At 42.1% G+C, this 15,692-nt stretch overlaps 1 protein-coding gene across 3 annotated transcripts in view; it reads right to left on the reverse strand.

Annotated features, from left to right (window-relative positions):
- pard3bb (par-3 family cell polarity regulator beta b) overlaps positions 1–15,692 on the reverse strand; it is a 198,765-nt gene that overhangs the window by 88,041 nt on the left and 95,032 nt on the right. For all 3 annotated transcript variants that reach the window (XM_069698895.1, XM_069698896.1, XM_069698897.1), the window contains exons 17-18: positions 13,021–13,065; positions 1,947–2,162 (exon numbers count right to left, since the gene is read on the reverse strand). In XM_069698895.1, the coding sequence (XP_069554996.1) occupies positions 1,947–2,162; positions 13,021–13,065 (261 nt within the window). The remainder of the gene's footprint in view (positions 1–1,946; positions 2,163–13,020; positions 13,066–15,692) is intronic.

Genomic DNA, 15,692 nt, shown 5'->3' on the forward strand with positions numbered 1-15,692 from the left:
TGAAGACTTTTTTATGAAGACAAGCAAGATGTGTGTGTGTGTGTGTGTGTGTGTGTGTGCGTGCGTGCGTGCGTTAGACTTTCCGCAGATCCAAGGCATCATGCTTGTACTGATCCTTGTTCGCCCTCCCATTAAAAGTAAAAACCTCAAAAAGTCAGGAAAACCCTGACATTGTCATTTCATAAAAGCACAATGGATTGAACCGACATTAATAATGCTTGCTAGAAAGCATGTCAGTTTGGTGTGCTTATTCTAGAGACGTATTACTTTTAAGACACATGACATACTGTGAAGCCAATCAATGGACTATTTCCGTTATAATACCAAACAAAAAGAAAAGAAAGAGATAAAAATGAAATAGAAGTGAAGGAAGAACTATTCGCTGTAATGCATCCCAGATGAAATAAGCCCTCGAACGCGGTGACTCAAAGCCCGTGTTGCACAGTCATCTTGACAAATGAATTCACTGGAAACTGTGAAGCACTGTGGTATTAGCTGGATTCAGCTCATGATCCCACACAAGGCGTCAGCTCCACGCGAAAAAAGGCACTTCTTGCATTTAGAGCGTCAGAATATGACCCATGTTTTTCTTTCTAACAGTCTGTAGGTTAAACTGCTAATCCACCGTAAAAAAAACGGACATGCAGCCGTTGATAAGCAGTTATATTTGACACTGGCATGATTTAAGTCCAAGCTAAAGTGTAAAACACAGACTAATAGAGGCCCAGTGAAGACGAATGAGAGACAGATATTTAGTGCACTTCAGAGAACTGTTCTCTGTCAATTAACAGCAGCTCTGAAAGTGTTGAGCATTTCGAAATATGGTGACAGATGCGGCCACTGCGTGTGTGTGTGTGGCGTTGACATGCCCTATTAGTCCTATCCTGTGTGAGTGTAGTGATCTGAAACAGCCTGACTCATTACTCTGGTGGTGACTGATAAGAGTTTGCTGCTAATAACACAGCTGGGAATTGAATATGTGTTGATATTTTGAGGCATGAGGTACTTGTTGCAAAGCCCTTGTCTCACTTTGGAGAAGAAATGGTGATTGGGGGACACCTTGCACAAGGAAGTAAGCCGAGTACGCATCAATCAGTGTGTTAAAAAAAAATCCATTTAAAGGCGACGAAGATATATGTCAGTGATTAAATATGAGATTCACTGATAGAAATCTTTGTCATTTTGGAAATAGTAACATATGGAGCTTAGATGGAAGGAAAACCGTGAGTGAGATGCATCGATATCTTGTTGGGATAGTCCTGTCATAATAAACTCTTCTCTATCAGTCATGTCAGAGCAGCTTTTTGTATTGACTGCAAAGTGAAAAACAGCTGCTGTGACATCAATTATTTGAGTGCAACTAAAGAAGAAACATACTTACAAGGTTAGGCTTGATTTGCTGCTGACTTATGGTACAATTAGCCTGATTCCACCCAAATACTGCTCACAACTCCTGTTTTTTTTTTTTTTTTTGCAGTGATTGTACTCTGAATGAAGGTTCACTTAGCCACTCTGAAGGCCGGACCAATCAGTGACCAGTGGGGGTTTCCATGGGCAAATGACACTGAAGTCGTGCATCTGTTTCAAAATCTAGTTCAACAATGGCAGCGGTGGCAGAGCAAGAACAATCTTTAAAATTGAAAACTATACATCTATATGTACATTTTATGGCGGACAAAGATGATTGGTTAAAAGCTGCTCCAATAGTTTAAAAATTAACCTGAGGTCTACGCCCACTAGGACGCTCTAATGGAGCATGCTCACACCCTATCTACTCACAACGGTAATTTAAGTCTGGTAATAACAGGATACTTTACAACCGCGGTCACAATAAATTAAACACAATACATTTTATTTTCTGGACTAAAGTTTTGTGTCTGTTCTCTGAAGCAAATACCACACATACCACAAAAACAGGACACCGAGTCCTTCTTCATCTCACTTACCATCATCATCTTCAACTGGCCCATCATAGGATTTATCGATAGCTGCTCGGAAGCTCTCGTTGCAGCCTCTTCCCCTGACCATATTTGGGCGAGGACGGTGGAATGGGAGAAGTTCGTTTTTTCTGTTCACCTCCGACATGGCCGTCTGGAGACTCTCCAACGAGCTGGACTTCTTCAGGCCGAGGGTCGGGCCGAGTTCCACAGGAGGTGATGAAACTGGGGGGGGGGAGCAGAAATGGGTCGTTATAAGGCCACTAAAGTAGATATGAATGAGTTCAAAAAAGAAATTCTGCTGCTATAAAAACAAATAACCTGAATACAGAGTGTACTGTACTAGGAAATGGTGGGTTTCATCCAGGTCTGATTTGGCAATCAAATAGGTTTATCCCTGCTCTGATTGGGTTAAAAAAAAAGCCTGCAGAGACATTGACTGGGAGCCAGAAAGACAGGACATGGCTGAACTCTGGACAGCAGAGAAAAAAACAACAACAGTGATGCGGTTAACTATGCAGTCGTTGAGTTTGTGATGGATGTGAAGTCTGCTTCACTGTTACTAGTCCTCCATCCATCATCACAAGTACACTATGAGAGATATTACAGAGGGGGAGAGGGATCTCGCAGAAAGACTGATGATGCGACAGAGCAATACCAGAAGTATTCATGGGAGGGTAAGACAAGGATCTGACATGTTGTGAGGCTTCACATTTTCCTATGTGTAGTTTACAAGTAGTGAAAAGAGCCAGCTTTGCGTGCTCTGCATTAAGCAGACTACCTAGCAATTGTTGCTATCCCGCATCACAAACCCGGCCCATTGCTTAATGGCATGCTGACTGCTGAAGTTGGATCAAATTCAAGCCCGGAGCCCCACAGTGATTTTTTTTCTTTTTTTTCCCACCACTTGGGAGGATTGCTGTTTGTAAAATAAAAGAGGGAGAGAAGGTAATGTGCTTGTCACTGTGCGCCACCTAAAACAGAGGAGACACTGATGGTGGGCAAGAAGGGGGAAAATACGGGCGGGAGGAACGACGACGGGGAGAGAGCAAATTAAGTTTCCTCCGGGGAATGTCACCAGGGAAAACCTTGGTGGCAGAGAGGAGGACGGAGAAAAATGAGGAGGAAAGGAGGAAGGCAGGGCTTCCTGCCAGCTCAAAATACTGGTAATCCTTACGCACATACACACACACACAGTTTGGATTCCTTGCTGGCTGTGGCTTGTCGATATGATGCCACTGTGATTCATGATAGCTAAACTTGCATCACTTTAGCTAATGATTCCCTGTACACACTGCCACTCTTTGCGTGTGTGTGTGTGTGTGTGCGCGCGCGCGCGTGTGTGTGTGTGTGTGTGTGTGTGTGTGTGTGTGTGTGTGTGTGTGTGTGTGTGTGCGTTTTCTCAGAGCAAAGGAGATGAGAGGGCTGATGTGACTTCCACATCTATTTAAACAACCATTAACCAAACACACACAAACACACAAAGAGCAATAAAGCAAAATGAATGTATGCACATGCATAATGGAAGTCGGCTGCTGGGAGAGGAGACAAAAGCCACAACATGCGAGACTCTCGTCTATAAACACAGTTCACATGAAATTCAGATGCATCTCTATTAAATATCAAAGTGCTGTGTGATTAATTCAAACCGAATCAACCCAGGAAGGAGACTGTAGCTTTTTGATACAGCTGCACAGATACAGACGATAACAAAAGGCTTCTTTGGAGAAGCAGGATGTACAAGAAGATGGAAGAGTTTTATTTGACGGTATGTTTTTATACACAGGATCTGGACTTCTGCAGTAAACCCATCCATGAGCAGTGAACACACACACATCCAGAGCAGTGAGCAGATACAGCGCTCAGGGAGCAGTTAGGGGTTAGGTACCTTGCTCAACGGCTCTGCAGCCACGGATGTTTTTCTTAGTCGGTCAAAGGAAAATCAGGCCAGTATGAAATAGTGGTTACCCCAGATACTGTAATACACTACTGTTCAGTGGGGGAGGGGGCCGGGGGGAGGGGGTGGGGTGCCATATTGCACTTAAATCACAAACATCAAACAGTCCAGTCCACCCCAACCTCCCACTGCAAGAAAAAAAAAAAAAAAAGATATTCAAGCAACATACTCACATTCAAGCCCGCTATCTAGCAAAGCCTCCATAGTTTTCAAACAGACTGGCAGTGTTACAGCTATACCACAGCAATGCATTGTGTACTATCACTTTTAAACCAAAAAAAAACAAAACGTTAGATTGTTTATGAATTTCAGCACGACTGACTATGTTTATAGTTCGCGTCATTGCTCGGCGTTTAAGCCATACTGAACTTTCAAATATTTTTGCAGTGAGTTACTCCGGCCCTTTTCTTCTTGCTCAGCCTTTACATGTGTCACAGGCCGCGATGTGCACAGTTGTACCATTTGAATGGAAGCGTCAAGATCTGTTATGAGCATTTATAATAAACTCCATTATTTCCAGAAGCTTTGACTGTGGACCTTTGGCTACGAGCCTGGGACAAACTAGTGAAAACATATTTTAGCTCCAAATTGAGTCTCCAATCCAAGAAAAAATACGAAACAATTTCTAAACAGACAAAACTGCAAGCAAAGGGAAGTCCGTAATTATCGGGCTGAGAGCTGGTGTGTGATGTTCAGAAAGGTCTCGTCCACCCATTTCAATAGATAATTCCCAGTTTAAAAACTCTTAAGTAGAGTGGATTAGAGCTGCCAGTAACATCTGAACCACGCCACTAATTCCATGAATAAACTGAACATGAATTGTGTAATCAGAGGCTCCTCAAGTCAATATGTTTTCAGTTGCTAACCATGTTCTTCAAACACAAGAGGCCTTCAAGTTAAACCAGCGTCGGACATTTTTACTGAAGTTACAATACATTTATAATCCAGCACACATGCACAGATTTGTACACATTGCTGTTTAGTCACATACTGCTTTAATACATTCTGTATGAAATATGCATGAGAAGCTGCTCATTTAAACTCAGTGATCAAAGTTCACTCTCCACTGACGATCTACAAAGTTTGAGGGCAAGGGCAGTCCGTTTAAGAAGTCAAAAACAGAAGAGCACACAGTACAGTGCGAGCGCTGCCTGTGACCTCCGAGTCCAAACTTGCCTGTTTGTAAAGCAGTTGGGTCGGAGTTTGAACTAAACAGCTTTATAAATAGCTTTGCGATGTTTGGGTAATCAGGGAATGCACAGCACATACACACAGTCCCATAGATAGATATATACAGCTACAAACACACACCCGGGGTGATGAGCATGATTCCGCATATTCAAACACAGGGTCTCTCCCTCACACGTTTTATTTTGCTGCGAGTAGCAGGATTTATGTCATAAATGTAATTACTGCTGTCCAACTATAACATGATAGAATTAAGCTGCTTTTAGAGAGAGAGAGAGAGAGAGAGAGAGAGAGAGAGAGAGAGAGAGAGAGAGAGAGAGAGAGAGAGAGAGAGAGAAGAGAGAGGGAGAGAGGGAGAGAGGGATGACAAGCAAGACAAGACTATCAAAATGGTTTGAGGGAGAGGAGGTGGCAGGTGGGGGGTTGGCAGAGTAAAACAGACACAGCGAGAGGATGTTGCAGAAAGAGAAGCAAAGAGGACGAGCCTGGGAATGAAAGAGAGAGGATGGGAGTGACAACAGGCAAAAGAGAATAGGAGAGAGGGGGAAAAAAATAAATTAAAAAAAATAAAAACAAAACACAAAGAGAGAGAATGCCAAGCTATCCCAAGGCTATTTTGTTGGCAGGAAGGCAATGGGCTACTTTCAAAGTCAAAATTACACCAAGGAGCAGCTTAGCGGCAGGCTGTGGCAACAAAGCCGGCAGACGTAACAACAGACCGAACTTGTGCTGAACCAAATCGCACTTTAGAAGCTCGAATAAGGAGATGCAGCTACATCTCTGTCGGCTACATTTGCATCAACATGCATCAATAAAACAGGATTTTCAGTAAAGACCATATTTAACTTCCCTCACTGTCCCATCATTGGAGCTTCCTCTGTGTTTTAACAGTTTAAGAAAATGATGACATCACAGCCCGCATACTACTCAACCAAGCATTTGCTGAAGACGTATACACCGAATTATTTTTACAATACATTATATATGATGTAAGTAATTCATCCTAATGCAATAATGTAGCTGTTAAGTTTTAAAAATTAGATATGTGTGCATACATGCCTGCATGAGAAGTAGCTGGCCGTGGCGGGAGGACCACTCATGTAATCAACAGTTTTTTATATATTATGTATGTGTGTGTGTGTGTGTGTGTGTGTGTGTGTGTGTGTGTGTGTGTGTGTGTGTGTGTGTGTGTGTGTGTGTGTGTGTGTGTGTGTGTGTGTGTGTGTGTGTGTGTAATGCGGTTTCCCTCTACTAGCAGAGGAAACGAGGCTTCGCCATCCCACAGGGCTTCATTCTAATTGAAAAGCCATCATAAAACAGTCATAAAAACATGGGATATCATTCACAGTCTCCTGTCTTAGTAGAGTATATATTTACTGGTTCCCACTGAGGTCAATACAGACGCGCCCGTACATAAAAGCAAAAGTGTAAAGAGAAACAGTGGGAAATTATAATGGAAATAATGGAAATATGCACCACGGTGGATTTTTGCAAATAACCAGACGGTCCCAGGCCTGATTGCCAACAAAAGCTAAAATGTGGTTTCTATGTTTTTGAGCAAGATAATAACTCTGAACACAACATTCAAGTTATGCGAAGAGATTTTGACAAAAGTTGAATGAAAATTCGCATGTTTCCAATTTTCAAACACCAGAACGTGAGACACATTTTCATTGTTCATGTTATATATTACAGTTTACCTGGGGTATTTAGTCTGTGTAAGATTTAGACGTGAGTGAGAAAAACATGTTCTTCAATGCACAAAAAGATGTATATCTTGAGCGACCTTTAAATGTCAGAAAATATCTGCCACTTTTCTGGTAGGCAGTGGCAGATATTTAGGTTTAGTTTCTGATAGCTATCGAACAGTAAGGACAGAGAAACAAATGCCCCCCCCCCTCCTCTCCCTCTCTCTCTTAAGCATTATACAATATACAGTAGAGCACATATCAGCGATCATTGTATAAAGCCTGATAGAGACAAATGGCTGGACCAGCAAGAAGCGACAGCACTGACCATCTCCTGATTACTGCTCACCTTTATTGGCTTACTGGGAGAGATGGAGAGGGGTCAAAGGTCACTCAATATACAGAGGAGCAGCCAAGAGTACACACAAAGACCATAAAACATCAGAGTGGGCAAAACATGCAACACAAAGGGCGGATACGTGTAAACATCCCGCCTAAGGAAAATGTATTCACGATCGGGCACAACACACACACACACACACACACACACACACACACACACACACACACACACACACACACACACACACACACACACACACACACACACACACACACACACACACACACACACACACACACACAAATTGTAAAGCGATTGTAAAAGCTTGTTTAAATTCTGTGTCTGGGAACAGTGTAAAGAGTTAATGTGTGGCCGCAATAGAGTCGCATCCGCACACTTGTACGCACACAAATTGAGCTGCACTCCCTGTGACAAATTAATCCATCAATCCACATCAGCCTAACAAGGTGGCTTTCAGGTTAAATCCAAGGCACAGTCTGCAAGAGCCAGAGAGACAGGGAAACAATGAGGAAAAAAAAGAGAGCGTGAGAGAGAGAGAGAGAGAGAGAGAGAGAGAGAGAGAGAGAGAGAGAGAGAGAGAGAGAGAGAGAGAGAGAGAGAGGAGATGAAGAGAGAAATGAGAAGACAATCACAGAGAGAAGAAGACAGACGGGGATATAGAGATGTGGCTCTCTGAAGACATAATGTTGGCAGAGTCTCGTCAGTGTGCGACTGTTGTCAAAGTCAAAGTTCCACCAGGGAGAGATTCAGACAATGGACCGCACCGGTGTCCCTCAGCATCACACGGGCCCCCTGACACACACACACACACACACACACACACACACACACACACACACACACACACACACACACACACACACACACACACACACACACACACACACACACACACACACACACACATTTTCAGAGACGTTGTCCGTTCTAAGCTCCTCTGCCTGTTTGCCAGCCTCTAAGCCTGAATGGCGTTGGCAAGAAAGAGGGTGAGTGAGTGAGTGAGTGAGAGAGAGACGGAGAGAGCTGGTGGTGGGGTGGAGGGAACAAAACTCGGCGATACAAAGACACACAACTACAAGAAAAGCAGACAAGCATTTTGGCAGTTTAATACCAGTTTATTGCACGAAAAGCTCTGCTCGGGTGCGTTTGCGCACGGGGGTGTGTCCTCATAAGTATACAAAGATGAGATGAGTTTTTACGCAGCTTCACTTCTGTGTTAGGGACCATTAAACACTCTCACATACATGTCAGAAATAACTGAGGGCGGTATACGAATACACATACACACACACGCGCACACATGCACAGATCACAAGCTTTTCATCAGTCCAGTGAGTAAGGCATTGCTTGCCATTTACTTCTACAGGGAGACATCTCTCATACACTGATTCTGAGAGGGAGGGACGGAGGGAGGGACGGACGGACACACACACACAAGCAGAGCTCCAGGCTCTCTTCATCATCCAAGGAAAACAGGACGAAAGTAACACAGCTGCAATCGTTTGTTTTATGTCCTGTCAGCAGTTTTTGCATGCTCGTGTTTGACTGTACTGTCCTATTTAAAGAGGTTCCAGGAGAGAATTAGGCTTCACCGCAGAGCGATGTGCGCTGATATTTTGTCACTTTCTTTTTGTTTTAAACCGGGACAGAGTTCATGTCTGTACAGCTACACTAGACAATTACTTGAATCATCTGTTGGGAATCTATTTTGAAGTATTGCTCTCACAATATTGCTTTCATGGCAGCCAAAAAATATATTGACAGAATATTTATAGTAAATTTAAACTAAATACTAAATAAATTATTTTCCTAACCTGAATCCCCAGCTGTGTCTCATTTTGTTGACGTTGCCTAACACTTAACATAGTGTCTCGCTCTCATCTATCACCTCCTCTGACATGTTTTCGAGCAGCAGTAGTGGCAACACAGAACACATTGTGTTCGTAGCTGCTAACTAGTTACGGAGGATGGCGACCAGCAGTAAGGAGCCGTGTTGCCACCAAGTGTGTTGGAGAGTGAAGCAGATGCTTACCGGCGCTGGACTGTTCATGATAATATCACGTGTATTATTAGCATGCTCTCAATATTTTATTGTTTGAATATCGCCGTTATCACTTAGAAGTATTTCTTCTGTCACTTTAAGTGTGCTGCATTATTTGACATGTTTCCACACAGCTGATTTGATTTATTACTGGAAAGACACAGCTCTTATTTCTCTGTGCCACCACAAAGACGTCAGGCATGTCTGACCACAAACCCAGAAACACACACAGACACGATTAGTTTGAATGCCAAATCAGTGACTTCTCTATGAAGCAGTGTTTATTTGCCTCTAGTAGTTTTAAAATCTTCAAAAGGCAGTTTCAAAACTTTACCCAGCTGCAACCTCCACACACGGGAAATGCATTGAGTCACAGAAACACACTCACATTGAGGGGAAGGTTTCCATGCATGCACACACACACGTTCTGTGATGTAGTCTCCAATTTCCATCATTTTGCATCTCAGATTCTGCTAAACTATAATATAATATTAAATCTCCCAAAGTTCACATTTTCCACAGGATGATGGGAGAGTTGCCATTACCATAACATTACCATAATGTAAAAGATTGTGCTCGCGCGTGTGTGTGTGTGTGTGTGTGTGTGTGTGTGTGTGTGTGTGTGTGTGTGTGTGTGTGTGTGTGTGTGTGTGTGTGTGTGTGTGTGTGCGCGCACTAGTAGTGTAGCTGCCCAGTGGTTTGTCGGGCTGTGGAGGGACAGACCGTTACTGGAAGCGAAAACAGCATTCCCAGAAGTCATTGTCTTTAAACTGCTCATTTCCCAGGCCCCCGCCCCAAACCCGCTTCTCACACCAAAGTCCATGCAGCTGTCTGACATCCCAGCGCAGGGATGTTGGAAGCATTTCAGTTATAAAAAATACATTAGAGCCAAGGAAAGTGGGTTGGAAAAAAACTGTCATGCTTGCCAGACGCACAGTCTCTCTTCGTTAACAGCGCTCTGGGCTATGTGGCCTCATAAAACAGGAGACACGTTAACAGGCAACAGGTACAGGGAATGTGTAAATGGGCTTTAGTTTAAAAAAAATGGTCAGGATGTAAACCAGGGAGGAAAAAAGATAGGGGCCCTTCGAGGTTTTACTGGACATTCAACAGGCATACGACCAGTAAAAACACAGCTAAAAGTGGAGATGTTGGAAACTGTGATCTGATATGACATTTCAGATATAACTGCACCCTAAAATACAAGTTTACACTCTCTCCAATCCCAAGATTTCAATCAATGGAAACCGAGTGACAGGATGGGGTAAACCTTACAGACCTTTTTTGTAATCTGGCCTTACAGACCTTCTGAATCTGAATAACTTCATGCTTTCTCTCCCCCATAGTTTTTGCTTATTGTTTGCTGCCTCTCCATATAGTTCCCCTCGCTCGGATGGTTTCTGTGCTTCCTTCTCCAGATGTTCCCGGAGCTGCATGTCTCTGGACTGCGATGGCCGGCCCCACCAACAGTTCATGTCATGGCTTTCGACGCTGTCCTATTCTCTCTCTGCTCACCCCAACCGGTCGAGGCATATGGCCGCCCACCTCTGAGCCTGGTTCTGTTGAAGGTTTCTTCCTGTTAAAAGGGAGTTTTTTTCCCCTCATAGTTTACGTGGGAACTATTGAACTATCTGTTGTAATCTGGCGCTACAAAAAATTGAACACAAAATTGAACTAAATGCAGTTGAAGTATATATTCCAGATAGGCCTTTAAAAAGACAATCTGTATTCTACGGTGCAGCAAAGTTAAACAAACCAAAGTAAATAAAATATAGGTTGTCTAGGAATGAATACGTAAATTCAGTCACGCTCCATTATTTTGTCACACTATTCAACTTGAAATCATGAGCAATAATTGAGATCTAATATATTCCCTCGGTACTGGAATATAAACAAAAGTCATAAATTGTATTTAACGATTCATAATTGTCTTAAAATCTGACAACAAAAGAAATGCTGATGAACTGACACTTAGTTGTGGAAATGTACAGGCATGTGAAAGCAGTCCATCACACCTGAGCTGTGCAGCATTTCTGTTTTATTTGTTACTTGTCCCTCCGTGTTTGACATTTCAATCCCTCCGAGGTCCACCCCTCTTCTCCCGTACAACATGTTCCCTCGTTTGCCGTTTTACATCAGTCCAGAACTCATTTTACCGCTGTCCCGAGTTCTGGCTCAAGCTGTACAGCCTGCTTTCTGGACTACAGCTACATTTAAGCTCCAAACCTAAGATGGAGAAGCTGAAAAGGAAAAAAAAAAATGTTTTCTCCAGCTGTTAGAGGAAAAATAAAGTAATTTTTTGTTTTATGACAGTTTCACCCTAATAAAATAAAAGTTAGAACTCCGCATCGCCTTATTTCCATTTCTTATATTTCAATGCCTCTTATATCACCTTACTTGCGCCAGAGCTAGTAAATGAAAGTCTGTGCCACATGTATAAAACTGTAGCACAGCTGAATGTGGAATAAAAGGCTGGACTGATTGACAAGAATAAAGTGGCCACGAAGAGTGCTCTTAACACTGAAGTAGCGACAAATGAAATGGGAGAGGACTTCAAGGAGAAGGCGAAAGAGAAAAGTTTGAGAACAAACTTTTCAAAAGACGTGTTTGTGGGCTGCTAACCTGAGAGCTTTTGAAGCATCAGCCATCTCTGTTTCCCTGCGCTTGAGCTTTCCTTTAAGATGAGTGTGTCCTCTCTTTTCTTTTTTTTTTTTATCTCTTCCTCTCTGTTACTATTAAGAACAATCTTTCCTTGTCTTTATGAAGTGGTCATAGTCTTGCCTTTCTCTTCTGTCTCACAATTTGTACAATTTTCAATTCCATCTGTACGTGGTCCCTCTGTAGAAATACCGCCTTGGTTTATCAAAAGGACGAAGGTGTATCAGGGGGATGCAAGAGCAAAAGTTAAGTGGTATGTATATGCAACGGGAGAGAGGGAATAGAAAATGAACTTACACCATATTGTAAATACTCGATTTATACTTGTCTATACTTTATTTTTTCTTTATTGTAAGTCAGTAGGGCCCCTCACCATTATGCAATTAGAAACGTGGTTAACTTGACCACATAAAACGCAAACATATAATTCAGGAACATCAAGAAATGGCGATGTGTGACAGCGGAAGATTTTCCTTCATTTTTCTTATTTGTTTACTCTGATTTCTTTGATCCTGTTTCTAAGGCTTTGGTCAGACAGCAGGGAAATCAGAATTTTTTTCCCCCCCAAAACAGATCGAGTTTCGTGTGGCCCGAGATCACCAACTTATCTACATGGGTTGCTGTGGTAACGACAGAGGCGCAGCTACAATCGTGACACAGCTTTCCAACACAGAAGTTGCAGCAGAGAGTTTATTTCTGTCCGTGGAGTGTTGTTATCGTTGTCCTCCGCAGGATATCTACACTTTGTGATAGCGCCCTGCTAGCGGTAACATAGATTGTGCTCACGCTGTCTGTCTGAAAATGACGTTGTCACCGCGTCTTGTGTTGCCAGTGATGCAAGAAATCCGATCTGAGCCAGGAGAACGTCCTGACTGAGACACATCTGTAGAGATCCGATTGGAATCGTATTTCAAAACAACCTCCAACTGCATTCCATGTGTTTTTGTTTTTTTTTGTCATTCAGACTTTAAAAAAAAAAAAAATCTATCTGGATATGACAAAAATGGGATTTGGGCTGGCAGTCTGAACATAGCCGAAATCTTTTATAAATCTCTTTCCTTCCTTTGCTCTTGTCCATTCGGTCCTCTGTTTCCTGACATATTATGGCAACACCATGATAACACAGAGGTGTGTTTCAGTAACTATGTTTCTGTGATCCTGATTGTGTGAAAGTGTGTTTGGCTCACCCGCAGTGTTTCCGTCCAGGGATCCAACGTTGCTCTCATCTGCCACTGAAACACGACAAACATATGTTAATGTACAAACATACACTGAAACATGTTTTATTGCGACATCATTTTATTCTATCTGACTTGCCACATGTACAACAATTGAACTGCTATTCCTGAAAAACTTAAAACTCTGTAACTGCATTTCTGCTTCTTCGTCTCGTCCTCTCCTGCTCTCATCATCACTCTACCCCACTATTATTCTTTCTGTCTCACTTTACAAGATGGCGACGCAGCTGCTCCTTTTTTCCTGTGATGTTTAAAAGTCGGCTTCACTGCTACTGAAGTCACTTCTCTTCCTCCCTTCTCTCTCACTTCATTTTTCATTCACACTCCCTCCTCTCCTTCAGTCTCTCATCCAGTCGCTGTCTTTTCGCCACTGCCCCTCATCTATCCCTTTCACCTCATGCCCTTTACCCTCCCGTCTCTCCTTCGGTGTTTTCATTTTTGCTTGAGTTACACTCATTCCACCGATCTCCGCTCTCCTCCCTCGCTGCCTCCTTTGATCACCATTCTCATTGTTAATTCTCCTTTCACTTTCTGCCTCTCCCCCTCACTCTTTCTTTTGCTTTTCCTCCCTCCTTTTCCAGAGTCAACGAGGAACACATTGACTGGTAGCACTGCGCCAAACACACACACACACACACACACACACACACACACACACACACACACACACACACACACACACACACACACACACACACACACACACACACACACACACACACACACACACACACATGACCACAAAACCCGAGCAGTAACATGGCTTCCCCAAGCAAATACTTTTCTAATGAAAACCAAGTGAAACTGCATGTGTGTGAATGTGACAGCTTCTGTCTGCGGTGAATTAACACGACTGCTTCAGCAGCCCAGTAGTTTGTGGATCACATGTGTGATGCACACAGGGTTTTGGATTGAGTCTCAGAAAGATACAAACATACACACACTAAGGCTGTGACTATATACGTTATTTGAAACTAACATAATTACCAACATGTACTTCATTTTGATTCAAATGAAACCTACATTGACTCATCCTGAACTTGATAGAAATAAAGTATAGACCTTAAAGACAAGGAGGAGGCATGAACACACTAGGAACCACGGGAGCGAGTTCATTATTTGGAACCAGTCTTAAATATTCTTACATTTTGAACTGTGCTGGGGTGGAAAATGAAATCAGGACAAATTAAATAAAGGATGAAATTATGCAACTGACCCATGGAAGAAAAAGCTGATTATTGTGTTTCTGTCGCTCTTACTAATTATTTTTCTTGAGACAAACACAACAGCCAGAACATAGCATGACCTCTGGCTGCCCCCTGAAAGTCGACAAGTCGAATCATGTATGGAAGAGAGCCCTCTTCCATACAGTTGTTTTTTTAATTTATTCATTTCTTTTAATTATTATGTTTCAGGGTTATTTGACACACAGAACCCCTCACCTCCAAGGGTCCCAGGGAGTCCCCCTCCAGTGACAGCGTGTCCTCGGCTGCCACTCAGAAACACGAAACTCACTTTTAATAAATTCCTCCAAGAAGTTAGAGATATCGATTTAAAGGGAATTTAGGACAGACAAACTACCAAAATAATGCCTCAGACCACAGCTATCACTGACATGGAGGTATAGAACACATCAATCAAAACTTAACCACTGAAACTATAATGATCAAAACTGTTTGCTGGCCTGTTAGAAATATGTTTGTACTGACCATGTCTCCAACAACATCATTTGTTGAACAATGATGGCCACTATGAACAGTGGCTATAATCATAGAAGTTGGAGTCTTACTGCTCTTTTTTTTTCTGTAAGTGTCCCTGATACACAGCTTTATTAATTATTGGCAGTTAATTAATACTTAAATCTAGCTCAGCCATTGTTGTTTTCCTTAGACAGTGAAGTGGCCCCAAACTATGCAAAATTGTCTGATCTGATTTTTGAATTATCACTCAATTAAAATGTGCCAACTTAAATAGGCTGCTAATAAATAAAGTGTATTAAGTCTGCCAATTATTTGTCATGTCCCATTGATCGCATGAAATGAATGATATTTTACCATTATGATGACATCTGTGTGTGTCTGTGTGAGTAATACATATTCTTTTAAACCCTGTTAGTCAAAACTACACATGACAGAAATTCATTTTTACACCACATGTCTCATTATAGAGTTGATATGATTCTGAAAGACTTAAGTGAGCTTTTACATACAGTACTAATGACCACGATCTGATTTGCATATGGTAACGCAAAGGCATGTGTGCTGACAAAGAGATATTTACTAATTGATACTAAAGTTAGCTGACTTCAATAAATTCATTTGGAAATGTGGTTATGGATAATGTATTGTGGTGGTTAAAGCAGGACTTTGGAAAGTTTGTAGGTTATTGATGTACCATATATTTGTTGCTACAAAAAACGCTCCATGTTCTGTAATGGTATCATTCACGAAAGATTTGTTTTTTTAGTGACCTTTTTTTTTTTTAATCAGGTCTGAATTAATTAATCAATCTGAATTAATTAAACCGTCTGTGATTCAGGTTTCTTGTCTTGTTTGTGATGTGTTAGTAATCTGTTCTAAACTTTACAGAGACACGGGGAATACCGGGAATACGAAAAACAA

Source organism: Brachyistius frenatus, unplaced genomic scaffold, assembly GCF_029030835.1.
Source record: "Brachyistius frenatus isolate BFR_SWC_R1_liver_20210118 unplaced genomic scaffold, ASM2903083v1 Contig_28, whole genome shotgun sequence".
Classification (NCBI taxonomy): domain Eukaryota; kingdom Metazoa; phylum Chordata; class Actinopteri; family Embiotocidae; genus Brachyistius; species Brachyistius frenatus.